Source organism: Seriola aureovittata, chromosome 10, assembly GCF_021018895.1.
Source record: "Seriola aureovittata isolate HTS-2021-v1 ecotype China chromosome 10, ASM2101889v1, whole genome shotgun sequence".
NCBI lineage: Eukaryota > Metazoa > Chordata > Actinopteri > Carangiformes > Carangidae > Seriola > Seriola aureovittata.
In genome coordinates, this window is record NC_079373.1 from 18,992,586 (window position 1) to 19,007,626 (window position 15,041).

The 15,041-nt window shown below is 42.5% G+C and overlaps 1 protein-coding gene across 2 annotated transcripts in view; it reads left to right on the forward strand.

The window, feature by feature from the left end:
• mrpl23 (mitochondrial ribosomal protein L23) overlaps positions 1 to 14,778 on the forward strand; it is a 33,855-nt gene extending 19,077 nt beyond the window's left edge. The window contains exons 5-6 of one of the 2 annotated variants that reach the window (XM_056388304.1): positions 13,740 to 13,934; positions 14,141 to 14,778. In XM_056388304.1, the coding sequence (XP_056244279.1) occupies positions 13,740 to 13,904 (165 nt within the window). In that variant the 3' untranslated portion in view covers positions 13,905 to 13,934; positions 14,141 to 14,778. Of the gene's footprint in view, positions 1 to 13,739 lie in introns of both variants that reach the window. The other variant, XM_056388303.1, reaches the window with a different exon arrangement.
• Positions 14,779 to 15,041: the final 263 nt, after the last annotated feature.

Consider the following 15,041-nt stretch of genomic DNA (forward strand, 5'->3'; position numbering starts at 1 on the left):
TAGAAGTCCATGTACATCAACAGTCATCTGGGCTGGAGACTTCAAGCATCCTCGTAAGTCCGTGTATTTGTGGGGTGTGGTAGCACAAATCCTGCACAAGCTCCATTCAACAGTTTATCTGTAGACAAAAGCTCACTTCATACAGTCCGAGCAGAGTCTGCATAAGGACGAAAGTAGTGAAAGTAGATGATGAATGAGAAATTTGCAGCAGATGGGAGAGCAGGCACACAGATGGTCCAAGGTGTTGTCACGATACCGACCTTTAGTTGTCATGAAGTGAGCAGCTAGTTTTGTTTACACATAAACCAGTGATGTCATTGTTTTGATCTTAGTCATTTCTTAACATTGGAGGATCGTAGTCGCATGTATACATATTTAAAATGAAATGACTAATTAGTAGTTCAGTGTGGTCATGTATTCTTATACATTTGAAGTTATGTTTGCTTCCCTAGTATACAAACTTAAACCCTAAAAGTGATAATTTTCCTAACGAGGTCTGAAAAATGGTTATCTTGTCTTTTTAAATGTTCTATTCTTGTGGGGATATTTGCACATATTAAAAGCAGATCTCTATCACACACAAAAATGGTTCTTTTAGCCACAACTAGGTCTGTACTATTGTTTATGTGCTTGGTGGTTGAGATTTCATGAAAGTAGTAAAAAAGGTGTCAAGGTTTCTCTCCAGGGCCCTGGTCACTGACAGCAGTACAGCAAACCAGATGCACCAGTCAGATTGCCCCAAAGCAATGTCCTGACCCGACGACCACAGAACAAAACAAGATACGGGGTTGGAACAACAGTTGTACAATAAGTGGTAGCTTCATTCAAATTGCTCATTTCCCGTGTTTCTTTCTGTCGCTTTCTCCACCCCCGCTCGATCCACGGGGAAGACATCGCTCGAAGTGAAAGAACAGGGAGTGAGCGAGGGAGAGAGAGAGAGAGAGAGACAAACAAACAGAGGGAGAGACTGAGTGGCAAACATCGAGCAGTTGTGACACAGCTGAAAAGGGTGAGAGAGAAAGGAACAGCTGTATTGAGAGTGATTATGAGAGGGAAGCTGTGGCCAAGTCTCGCTCTCCTCTCTGTTTGACTGACACTAGATGGCAACGTTTTGCTGTTCAGCTTCTCCCACTAGCCTCCCTTTATATCCTATCTGTTCTTGACTCCTTGTTGCTTAACAATAGACCCTCTGGGGTTGTGTGTATATGTGTGACTGTGTGTTTCTGGCTCGGCCAAGGGGTTGTGGTGGAGAGGGGTACAGGATGGGGGGGCTGCAAACCCCCGTGACCCCCCGCCTCTTCCTCTCGTTCCTGTTCTCCGCTCTGAGCGAAGCCCTGGCTCTCTGGAGCTGGAGGTGCTGAATCAGGCGGTCAGGCCGAGAGGGAAATCTTGCTTATCTGTGTGGAATTTTATTATTTTCAACTATTTGGATCATGATGGCTCCCGCTCTCCTTCCCTCCCTCTTCCTCCTTTTCACCTTGTCACGCAAACACAGGCTTTCCTTACACAGCCTTGTCTGTCTGTCTGCCGCTCTGTTTCCTTCCCTTCCCTCTGCTGCCTCACCCTTGCTTATCACACCAATTAACATTTTTAACTTCAGCCACTTTTCCCCCAGTGCTGTCTTCCCCTCTGTGTCTTTCATTTTTCTCTTTCGCATAGAGCTAGATGATTTATCATGTGAAAATTGCAATTTCAATTTATACCACTAGTAATTGTTGCATGACCATATCTCTCTTCTCCTGTATGCTAAGCTCCTAGAATACAGTAGCTATCCGGGCTTCTTGTACTGTAAATCTTAATGTAATTCAAAGCAAGCACACCTATCAGAATAAGTGTAGCAGTGGATAATGCAGCTGTCCTGGAAACTTGAAACTCTACTTATCACAGATTTTTATCACTTATCACACATTATTCCTTGTGGGTAAAACAATTATAACGTACACATTGCCAGGGTTATCATCTTCAAATAACCTAATCATTTAACAAACCACTCTGGACAGCAGGGATATTTAAACAAAAAAATTGAGTTCACAGGAAACACATTGAACTGTCTGAAGATGTTCACGTTTTCTGCCTTTACGTGCTGTGTTTTAGTAATATATATCATGACCAAAATTTTCCAGAAAGTCTCCGCACTCCAACAAGAGCTTTATTGAATGATTCACTATGTCCAGTGAGCCTTCAGGCACAGTTGCAGAGGCAACATTTTTATTAAATGTTTTTACTAAGAATTAAGACCAAAAAAAATTAGAATAACAGTTCCAAGTGAGAAAATCAAGATTTGCCTTTTATCCAGAGTCATGCAGCTCTGCTTTCACTTAAATGTATCTGTCAGCATTCTACGCGTATAAATCCTCAGAAGGAAGGAATGGGCTGATACACTAATTAGTCTGTGTACATACATATGTGTGCACACACGTGCGGGTATGCTGGTGGTGAGCCTAATAAAAGGAGAAGCTTTTCCTGGCAATCAAGCTACGCTGAAAGGCCCACATCTCCCTATGTGTCTCCTGATTTGGAAAATTCACTCTTAAGTAAAATCCTGTGTGTGTGTGTGTGTGGGTTTCATAAGAGCTCAGTTGAGAGAGAACATGAATTATAGAGAACAGAGGAGGGTCTTAACCATCCGGTTTGGAATCTCACACGCAAACCTTTTTTTGAATGGCTTCAGTTGAGGCTCTTTGTTTCTTTCTCACATGTTTGACTTTTTACACTCACTTCAGTTCAGATGACACAAGCCTTAATGACATGAATGTGCCGTAGATGTTTTCCTAGACCAAATTTTATATTGGTGATTTTATCAAAAAAAACTAAAGAGAGACAAGTGGCAAGAAAGTCTCGGCAGAGTAAAAAAAATTCAGTGTGATGAAACAATAGATGAACGCAGTTCAGCTGCATTAATTCACAGTAAGCTCTGTAGCTTCAGGACTCTTATTCTCTTTCTTTCTCTCTGTCTCTACATCTCTTTCTCTGTCTTTCCTTTTGTCATTTTTGACTGATCATTACTTTATCTCTCTCTGCAGCATCTTCTCTCCTCACCCTCATTTCCTCCCACATTTCCTCCAGGTTCCCCCTATTTAGATATCCATGGCAACACACACACGCACACCAACAAGGATGCACATGCACCAGCTCGCATGCTTGTAACCTCTTTTGATTACCCCTGACCTCCTGACCTGTAATGACACAGCTGCCACTTTGATCAGCCAATCAGCATGTGGCGCCACCCAGGTTCTCAACAGGGCTGCCACTGGCCTGATAAAGCCCTCTGATAGGCCCCTGCTGATGCATTTCCTGTTTTGGTATGCTTCTTCGTTTTTTATTTTCTCCACCAGCTGGTCCCCGCATTCCTCAGAGTTGGGGAGGGGGCAGGGGCATTGCCTGGATGTTTATGTTGCATGTGCATGTAGGGGTGAGTGTGTGTGTGTGTGTGTGTGTGTGTGTGTGTGTGTGTGTGTGTTTTTTTGTACGATGGCCTAACTGTGTGTGTGTTTGGTAGCCTAGATAGCTGGGTCTGGGGCTGAGAGGGGGCAGGGTAGGTGGAGGGGATGCTTGAAATTGGGGGGGAGGGTATGTGAGGGTTGTTTACATGCGATGGTGAGAGAAAAAATGGGGTTCATTGTGGGGGTTGGGGGGGGTGAATGACATAGATGGAGGGGATAATGATAGTGAACAGCTGTTTGTGTGTTTGTGTGCGTGCATGTGTGCGTGTGCGTAATGGGGGTGGATGGTTGACACAGGCAAGGTTTAGGTGTGATTTGGTGTTAAGGTACAGAGGTTGGGTGTGCGTCTAAGACTGTTTATGACTCACTGGTTGTTGGTCATTATTTCTAATATGGAAGGATTTGGTTGTGTTATTCTTGGCTGTTGCTGTTACTGTTATTGTTGTTGTTATCCTCCAAGTGTCCAGTTCAAGACCAGATGGATGTAAATGTCTCTGGCAGGGTGTGTATTTAGATGGTGATGATCTTTTCCTGAGAGCTCTGTTACCAGGGTCCAATGTCTCCAGTAGCAGGCTGGGAGCAGACATGCCCAGACTTGAAAACTATCATGTGCGTTCACACACACACATACACATACACACACACACGCAGACACACACACACGCAGACACGCACACACACACACGCACACACACACCCTCTGTTTGTCTCTAGGCAGAAGTATGTGTATGTGTGCCTGTATCACTGGATGCCCTGCACTAGTATGTCAGAGGTTCCCCTGCGATAGATCTTAAAGTATTTCCAGTTGACACCAGAGCCATTGCTCACCCACCTGCCTGACTCCTGCTCTTTGTCCCAAAAAGCACGTACACACTAGGGCTGAGGATCACTCTGTACCTCCCTATTAGATATGAATCTGTGTTTTATTGTTTTTTTTCATGTACTTTTTGTGTTTTCGTGCCGGTGACAAACCTGGCTGGAGGCATTATGTACTCGGGATGTCCGTCCATCCCTTTCTCGTGAACACCATATCTCATTAAATGTTACAATTGTTCACATCGACTCAAGGATGAACTAATTCGATTGTGAAGGTCAAAAGTCAAGGTCACTGTGACCTCATGTCCATCCCATTCTTGTGAACGTGATATCTCAGGAACGCCTCAAGGGAATTTCATTACATCTGACACAAACATCCACTTGGAATAGAGGAAGAACTGATTAGAATTTTGAGGTCAAAGGTTACTGTGACCTTATAAAACATCTTTTTGGCCATAAATCAATAATTCAGTTGTTGCTAATTAGGACAAAATTTAATAAGACTGTGTCTAATAGGATAAAATGATGAAGTGATAACATTTTATATCCAAACTGTCAACTTCAGTGTGACATCATAATGTTCTACAAAAACACTTCTGGCCATTATTCAATGTTGTAACTCAAGTAGAGAAGGGGAGATTGTGACCATATTTCCTGCAACTTGAGTGAGAAATCTAGTTCTCACAGTATCACTGCATTAACAAAAGCATAATTGTTTATTTGTCATATAAAAAGATTCATTTCATTGCATTGAAGCATGTGCTGATGCACCAGTTCAACTTTCTCTGGCTGCCAATACCAAATCTGATATACACATAGTACTGAGATAAGGTACTGGCTAATATAGAATACTAGTTCAATGCAGTAAAATATATTTTTTAAACTGAAACTGATAAGGAACTGATTAGGAGGATCCTATGTGTATGGCTGTAACTATACATCGTGTCTTAGCTAAAAGTGGACATGAGTTCATGCAGTTTCATTCTTTTAAGATTGAGCTTGCTTTAATTATATTGTTTTATACTGTAATTATATTGTGGATTAAAAAATAGATTTACATTTTTATAACACTGACTAAGAAATAGTATTTCAAGTTATAGTCCTTAAGATTTTTGTGAAATCAAACCTTAGTTTTGATATTATTTATGATCAGATTTTTATCTGTGAAGGCCAATCAATGTCTTTACATTCAGTGATGACCTCTTTATATAGTAGTTTTTATTGGCAGTGGCAGAGTCCGCCAGTCTCTTGCAAGATACAGATTGCCAACTTAAACTCGAGGGATTCACAGTAAAACAAAGAATGCATGTACTGTAATCCAGTGCAATTTTACATTAATGCAAACAGAACATCTTACTGCCGCCACTGCACATTAAAAAAATTCAACTGGCAAAACGTGAGGGTTTTATTGTGAAGTAGCCACAGGAAATCCAGGGTGTTTGTCACATTTAGACTCAAACATCTTCTGAAAAATCTGATCTTGTTACTGTACACAAAAATATAACAATATAAAAGTAGGCAATTCATTTTACCAGGCATTCATGCACACAAAACACTGTCTGCAAACATTGTCCAAAAAATCTCTCTCATAGGTCATTAATATGAATGACATGGAGACGCACACAAACAGACACTGCTGCTAGCCAAAGCTGACCAAGTTATTTGGCTGTTGCCGGGCTGTGGAAGAAATGTCATTGTAATTGGAGGGAGGGCCAGGGTCATGACCCTGAATGAACCCACAGCAGGATACTATTGGTTAGTGGTCTACTCTCACAGCCACTTAACTGTCTTTTACAGAGAGAGATGATTTCACTGAGCTCTCTTTCTCATGCTCAGCTGTTATTTTGCTAAATGCCCTTCAGGCTCTCATGTCATCTTAAAAGTTGACATCTTCACCTGACTTTTTAACTCTACTTTAGCTGGCTGTTCATAGATAAAATGCAACCTTACATCTGAATCAGCTGAATGGTTCTCACCTAACTGTCTTTCCTGAGAGGACAACAGTCCAGTTTTATCTATCTTTTGGTATCGACTTTCTTTAATCCTTCAACCCCCCTTCTCCCCGCTCTATCTCCATCTCTGTCTCTCATTCTTCTGTTCCTGGAATAGTTTGTACCAGAAGGTCTGGACGCAGGCACAACGGGGCAGATTAGTGCGTATGTGTGTTTGTGTGTGTGTGTGTGTGTGTGTGTGTGTGTGTGTGTTTGTGTGTCAATGAGATAAAGTGAGAGTGAATGTGTGGCCCACCCAGGGGCCTGGCAGTGGGAGCTGTTTACAATCATCAGGCTACATCTCTTCTCCTCTCCTGCTCTCATCCATCGTCTTTCCTGCCTCTCCCAGTTTTCTTCGACGATTTTGTCTTTGTGATTGCAGATAAAAAAAAAAAAAGCAGTTCTAGACAATGCAATAATAGACTAAGAAACTGCAGAGCAGAGGTCAATAGTGTGGCTATAGTACCGAAAATCAACAGCAGGAGTGTTTAGCAATGCATGTTTGGCCTGATACAGGTGTAATCTGTAGCTTTTTTGGGTGTTTGCTGTTTTGGCCTAAATACTTTAGCGTCTGTCTTTTAGCCTTTCAGAGTAGGAGTCATTACTGTGGGATTGTTAATATACACAATACTCTGTTCAAACTGTAGATCCATTGCAAATTATTATGACATTCATGATGTGAAGACATGGTTAAAATTATTATCACATTATTTTTTATCATATCAATATACAAGAATATGTATTTCTCACAACCTTATACAGAATATGTGTATAAACTTTGTATAAATAAACTTTAATAGCTAATTTTGTTAAAATTTTAAATGCTGCTTGCTTGGAATCCTTTGGACATCAAACATTTGCATAACATTAACATGATGAGATCATATCATCACAATTTGACTCCAGAAAAAGCTGATAACTATACCAATCTTGAATGATCATTCTAGGGGGTATGGGAACAGCGCAAATTTTCAGTTATCATTCCCATTGATGAGGGCTTTACTTACACTTAGACTGATACTGTGGATGGTTTTAATATACCGGACACTGTCTCACGTCAGAGAAAAAACACCCTTCCCACTATTAGTTCTGTTGTTTTTGCCAGTCACTGAAAGAGTACAATTTAAAGCAAACCTGTTAGGTCTAAGTGAACTGAGGTATGGTTTGTCAGAATGTAATCTAAACTAACTACAAGAAACAGCCCGAAACAACATTCTCATGCACATGCTGTCCGTTGTTTGGTCATTTTTTTTTTTATATGATTTTACGGGTACAAGAATGGATGTTGACATTGGATAGCCAGCAGTTACTCATGTTTGGAAAGCCTAGCATAACAAAATGAAGCAAAGGCAAACCGCAGCCTGAACTGATCAGTGTAGTCACTTATTTAAATTTTTCTGCTATAAAGACCAGAGATGGTAAATTATGGCAAAAAGTACAGACAAGTCCACAATGCAACGTTAAACCTAAAGAAACTGGAGTCAAATTTGTTTTTATTCCCCTTGCTCCTTGGCTGCCAAAATCTGTAATCTTGCAGGATGACAGGTTGCCAAAACTCTGTCCAGTAAACAAGCTACTTGTGAGTCCATCTGACTTTCCTTTACAAGGCCCGGTTCACTTGTAATTGGGCAGTGTGAACTTAAATGAACCAAAAAGAAAAACTTAACAAAAATTTCATCTGTTGTTGAGACCAAAGAAAATAGACTCACAAAGGTGTGATCACACCTTTAAAATTCACAGTCAGGCTGCTAAAGCTTGTTTTGAAAAAGTGCAGTAATTGCTCTTCTCTGTAGTTGAGTTGCCCTTGAGCAAGGCACATAACCTCCAACTGGTCAAGTGGAGCTGGTTGCAGGCCAACAGTATTAAATAAGCAACTCACGGCTTTGGGTGTTAATGTGTACAACTGCATGGAGTGCTGAAAAAGAGCCTGATGCATGCTCAGTCAATGTTTCCCTAGATAAATAGCATTTATATACACACACACAAACTCACACACACTCTCAGCAGGGGGTTGCCCTCAGCTCTAATCCTGGTAACCTCACCACTGTGGTCTCTCCCTCTGTAGTCTGCCAGGCTCTCCTACCGTGCGGTCAAAATGGATTCTACCGCAATGTGAACACCTCTCTGTCTTCTCTCTCACTATCACACACATACACACACACACACACCACCAGCAGCAGTACTCAAGATGTCTCTCTGCTTTGCTATGGCTTACCCCACCATACCACCACACTGCCACCGCAGCCGCATGAGCCACAGCCTCATGAGATTTCTCACCGCATCGTCAACACCTCTGTGTTTCAGCATGCGGTCCACTCTAATGACAACCGCCAACATCTGGTACATTTTTATTGACTGCTTTGTGAATTGCTCTATCTTCTGATGCCTTCCGGATCGTCCCTCATCAAAAAAGGGATACGGGATATGTAGTTTGTCTGACTCTTTCCTGTCTCTTAGGGCCGGTGTGAATGGTTCAGTTCACATTTTCAGACCACTTAAAGCCATTTCGGGCTCTATGACCACATTGAGAGCTCCTCTGTTCTTTAATTCAGTCAAGTGTGGTCATCCAATAAGTCGGTGTACTTGCCCCCCCACCCCTCAGTCACATCTTATTTAGTTCCACAATAACTCTAGGTGCTCAAGGTTTTTAGGGAGCACAAAAGAAAGGCTGATCTCAAGTCGTAAAAGAGTGGTTAGAATGTATTTTCTGATGGATTCAATTTTTAAGTTGTCTAGATTATCTGAATGGAAGTCGCCATTTGACCTCAAGTAGTTTTACAGCTGTTGAACAGTCTTCAAAGTAATAAAATGTTGTTCCAAACTTGTTTTAGTCCAGAGGACATAAAATCTGATACCATGAAGGCAATTCTGTGGATTGAGGATATTGGAAAATAAAGTCAAACCTACCTCAATGGGGTTGAGTAATCATCTTTGAAAGCCTCCTTTTGTTTTGTTTTTTTTCTTCAGATTTGTAGCATACTTCTTACTCTGTGCTTACTGTGCAGCCGAGTCAGAGGCATTTAAATGCTGATGTGTATCTCATCTGTCACATTGCGATGTCTGGTCCCGCTCCAGTCTGGTCCAGTCATGTCCCGTATGTTTTAACTCTCAGAGCAGCAGGTTGAATCAGCCTTTTGTGTCCTCAGCTGGTGACTGTGCCATAATGTTCTATTCAGCTCCAGGTTGGAAAGGCACCGTGCACCGGCACCTTCCTGTTTTCATCAAAGACATTTTAACACATCAAGCCAGAATAACTAAAGCTTTCATTTTTCATACTTAAATCTAAGCTTATGAATAAAAAAAGACCCCCCTCCCCTCCTTACACATTTTCCCTGTATTGATTTCACATGCATTCCAACCTTGCCGGACACAAGTTTCTCCATTTTTTTTCAACATTCTTCTTTTTTTTTTTTCCTTCTCGTAAGTAGAAATAATTACACAGAAACACAACAGGACTTTTTTTTTTTTTTTTTACAGCTGTTTTTGAGTTACGACTGCTTGCTCAGTTTGTCACAGATCAGAGGCAAAGGTCAATCAGATAGAATACAGTTGTCCTTTGTGTGTCTCTTTCCATCTCTGGCCTGGTCTTCTCTTTTTTCACTCTCCTCGTTCCCCCTTTTCCCTCTGGGGCTGCAAACAGGATTACTTTTGGTTTGTGTATGACTCTGTTGTACCCACATGAGCCTACACAAACGCACACGCACACACACACACAAATGCACAAACCCAGGTTTGATTTGGAGACATTTCACTGAAGTACATTGGTACCCTGGAGGCTTACATTAGCTACACGCTAGCAGTACATGCCAATAAAGACACAAACCAGTTTCTGCTGAATGTAACTGCTGTGAAAACAACGAGGGGACACTCGATTGTTGTCCCTAATTTGACAGCTGTCCCCAATCAGCTGGTTAAAAGGCTGAATGTGGTCCCCAAATGTGACACAGGGCAGACTGACACGCTAAATGCACACTTCCTGGAACAGAACAAGTCTTTGGATTAGAGTTTAATAAGGAAACATACACATACGCACAGATGGGAAAAGTGAGAAGGGTTGGTAGTGAGTCAATGACAACATTTGCCCCCCCCCCTTAGCTTCTCCTTCTTTTCCCATTGAGAGGGAAACTGTGGGTGTAATGGGATGTTCATGTGCGTAAGAGGAGTATGTTTACATCGCTGCAGTGTGGGGCCTCGTCCCAATATTCCTGGATGGCATCTTGATTCAGTTGGGAGCGCGGTGAAGCTGGTGGCAGATTGAGGGAAAATATCCACTCCTCCAATTTGTCGTCTAGGAAGCATAGTAGGTAAAAGAAAGAAAACCCTGGGAGACACATAATGCCTGACTGTCTTTCTCCACTTTTGTCCTTCTTGGACAGACCTTAGTCTTCTCCATAAATCACTCAGTGAGCACTCATACACACACTCCCTCTCTTTGCTGTCACACATAAATACACAAGAAGAGAGAGGCAGACAGACACACAGGAGAGATCATTTTGGCTTAGAGCTCACAGAGACAGAATGTACATGGGCTTTGCCTCTGCTGTGGTGTGATGTATATATTTCAAGCAAAAATATGAATGCTGTCTGCCAGCACTTTCTCTCACTGCGGAAACTTGTCCATCAGACGCTTGACACAAGTGCACACACACACACACACACACACACACACACATGCACACAGGGTGTGGCTTGTTGCCAACAATAAGACTTGTTTAACGAGTCTCAGCGCTTTGTTGATTTCAATCTCAGGGCTTTGTTTTTTTTTTTTTTTTCTTCTGTGAATCGCGCTCTCAGAGGCCTGTATTAATCTTTGCCATGTGTATACACAAGGTGTCCAGTGCTGCGCCGTATAACTGTGAATTGTCATGCGACAACGTTCGGTTCAAGTTGGGTGAAGTCTTGTTTGGCTTACTGCCTCATTGTTCCTCACATTGCCAGGTCTGGTGTTTATAGCGCTGTGGTAGACTCAATCCTCAGTCAACCTCACTGTACTCTTCCTCACATCCTCTACCTCTATCTGTCTCCATGCTGCCTCCTTCTCCTTCTCCTCAATCCTCCTCGTAATCCTGCAGCGCTCCTGGCGTGGTCCAGTGTTTGTGTTCTGGATTCTGCGTTCCTCGATGGCAGTGTGTGCGAGTGCAGAGAGACACTGAGGGCCTTGGCAGGGCCATCGGTTTCCAGGTGCTTCTTTGGTGTTTGGCAGCCCTCTGCCTGACTAAGCCTTCTCCTCCTGACTGGGTCTTCACTCTTGTCTGTCTTTCTGCATTACTGCACTCACTTTAAAAACCTCCTGTAGTTTGCAACACAGGCGTTGCCGCAAGACAGGAACACATGAACAGGGTGGCTTTTCTTTTGATTGAAGGTTGTGCATGTTTTGCTCCTGCTGCTCCTCAAAGCTGGTATCAGAGAGTTTAGACTCAAATGGCCAGGTTTGACAGAGTAACATGAATTGAAGTCTGTAAATGTATCATGCCAAAATAGTAGTTTCTATAACAGTTATGTTTTGAATGGTTGGATGTCGTTTCATGCCTGGTCATTGCCGTCTTGTCAGATCGGACACGTCGGGCCCAATTACAGTTCACATGCATAAAGACTGTGTTACGGTTAATAACTTCATGCAATCACCTCTGGATCTGTGGAGGCTATAAACCAGCCAGCCTCTCTCACCAGGGTGTCTTGTTTTCCACTGAAAACTCCAAATTAGGATTAGTCAGTAACTAAGAAATACTGGAAGGTGGATTGCCTCATTGTTTCTTTGCTTTTTAAAGAAGAAAAGCAAATTTATTGGGGGGGTTGAAAGTTTTAAAAATGTAATTATACTAAAACTGGAAGTAAAATATTGTTTTTGCAGGATAAACAGTGTGTGCTTCTTAGCTCTTTATTGTTTTTGAATTTGAGGGACGCTGTAATATGATTAACAGCTCATTTGTATTTCCTCCCCATTTTCTCTTCACTCTCTTATTATCAGAAGTCTCCCATAAGCGGCCCATGTTGCAGATCCATTTGCTGTAAACTGTGGTTAACAGTGTCCTCTCAAAGCAGCAAACACCACAAATTTTGGATCCATGGAGACATAAAAATAGAGAGAAAATTAGTTTAAACCCAGTCTGCTGCTTTTAAATATGTGGTATGGAGCATCTCATAACTCGTGTGTCCTCGTCCAATCCTTATTTATCTTGTCTAAAAACTGATGTTTTTATGTTCATAGCTGGTCATAACCTTACTGGTAAAAGACTGAAAACACATGTAACCATGCACCTGAGCACACATATTTATATATGCACAAGTGTAAACATACAGTAATAACACCCGAGACTCCTGCTGTAGGTCGTCCCTGTCAAGTAGAGTAGACAAGGCCAACTCCGTTCTGCATCTTTGGCTGAGTGAGCTTTATGTTGTCTCCCCCTTTGGGATTAAACCATGCTATGTGGTAATTATATGCATGTTTCTCTTGGTATTTTGGGGGTTGGAGACAGACAAAGTAACATTCACATCAGAGCCAGACCATTCCTTAACGCCTACACACTGACCCCAAACAAAATATTTCACATATTTAAACAGAGTAGTTGATTGACAATTGTGTTCATGGAAGCAATTCATTTTATAGCATTAGGCCTCCATATAATATAATTGAGAAGTTTATGAGTCACATAATGACACTTGACTGTTTGTCAGTGGGAAGCTGTTGTTTGGTGTAGACTACAGCATTAGTGACCATTAATCACTTTGGGAACATTTGTTAGGATTAACAGTTGGCTCAAAATCCAAAACACAGTGATAAAAATGACACGTGTAAGTGCAGTTTCATCATCACGAGTTATGACCAGGCTTTATATGAAGTTGAGTCTCTCAAGGGCGACAATGACTTGGCTCCAGTTGAGATTGATAACAGTGAATTCTTGTTGCCAGGTGTCCATGGCAGAGGCTGAGAGGGATAGGCAATGGATATGTGTGCATGCATGCACCCACTGACCTGTTGTTTTTTTTTTTTTTTTTTATGTGGGTGTGCAAGCATGCATATGTGTGAACTGTACTGTACTCTACGGCATCCTGACACAGACTACGGTTGGGCCAGCGATGCATTAGCCATGGCCAGAGATGGGTTGGTATGGAATAAATAATGGATACCATCCTTTCCCTCTGAATAAATCAAGACCAGAGAAATGGAGAGAGATGAGAGATTAAATGTGGGAGAGAGTTGGAGAAATTGAATGCCAGAGAGAAAGAGAGCGTTTGTGTAACTGGAAGAGGGATATAGAGGGAGAAACACTGTCCTGAATTCCAAATCAGTATCTCGCTACTCCTCTCTGCAAAGAAGAGGAAAATGCAGTTTGACACGTTTTTTTTGTTGCACAAAAAATTGCCATATGAACTGATTTTAAGTGGATAGTAAACAACTAATTCCTCATATTTTTAGGTAGGAACATGATGGTTTCTTGGCTAATTTTGCTCCTTTTTTTTTTTGTATTTTTTCACCTCCTCATCCCAGGCCCAGGGCCAGACGTTCACCTTCCCCGACATCTTCCCGGAAAAGGAGAGGGCGCCGGAGGAGGGCTCCATGGACGAGATGCAGGAGAAGTTCATGGAGGACGAGAAGCAGAGGCAAAAACTCGACCCCAGGAGAGGAGGGGTCACGGAGTGGTTCGGACTCTGAGACAGCCCACTGACCGGGAACTCTATGCGCGTATGTCTGTGCGTGGGTGTTTCATTGGGAGCATCGTGTATTGATTTACAACGCGACTGTTGTGATGTCACTTCTATTTCTGTAAGAAACACTCAGTATGTAGTAAAGAAGAATGAGCATGTGTGTGGGAGACTGGAGACATGTGTTTTGTGTGTGTGTGTGTGTGTGTGTGTGTGTGTGTGTGTGTGTGTGTGTGTGTTTGCAAGGCTCCAGTCCAGTAACCCGAGCCAGAACAGAATCACAGGAGGAGGAGAGTGGCCCAGCTCCATCTTTCATGAAACCAGCCCACCGTACAGAATCTCCATCACCTCAGATGACCTTCTCTCCTTCCTCCTCCTACTCTTCGGTCCCACCTCCTTCTCCTTTTACTCCTCCTCTTTGGCACCAGTACCTCAGCATCTCCTCCTTCTTTGTCTCTCCTCTTCCCTCAGGAGTTTCCCTTCCCTTCTCTTCTGTCTCCTCGTCCCTCTCCTACACTCCTCTTCCTTTACCATACTGGGGAGTGGTACAGTGTGGTATCCCTAGTAGCCCTGACTCTCAGCCAGTTGGATCAGCCTACCTGGACAACCCACATCCTTTCCTCTTTTATGAGTTTGCCTTGGATTAATTGACCACTTTAGGTAAACAACAATAGAGATGTTGTTTCAGCAAAGCAACGACATGGAATTTGCCGGAGTGTTTTATTATTTTGTGGTAGCACCTCTTGCCATAACGCTGAGAAAAGATTGTGCGCAGTGTTTGTGTGAGTGTGTGTTTGCCTAGCATGCGGGACTCGCCAGCGAATCTGTCTAATTGTAAGTGCTGTTGGAATAAGAACTAATAAACGGTCACTTGTCCAAAAGTGCTCTGCTTACTTTTTCTTGTGTTCTCCTCGCCTCATCTCCCACGGCTGCTGCGCTCAACAACTGGCACTTCGAGACTGTGTTTGCCACACAAGCTGGCCTGCGAGTGTGCCAACGTGGTCTGGTAGCTGTTTTGACAAAGTAATGATCTGTGTTTGAATCGGGCCACTGGAGGACTGAGCTCTCTTACGGTAATAAGGCCCATAAAGGGGAGGGACCTCTCCTGGCCTCACTCAGACCCTCCATTATACTGAGAGGCCAAGGT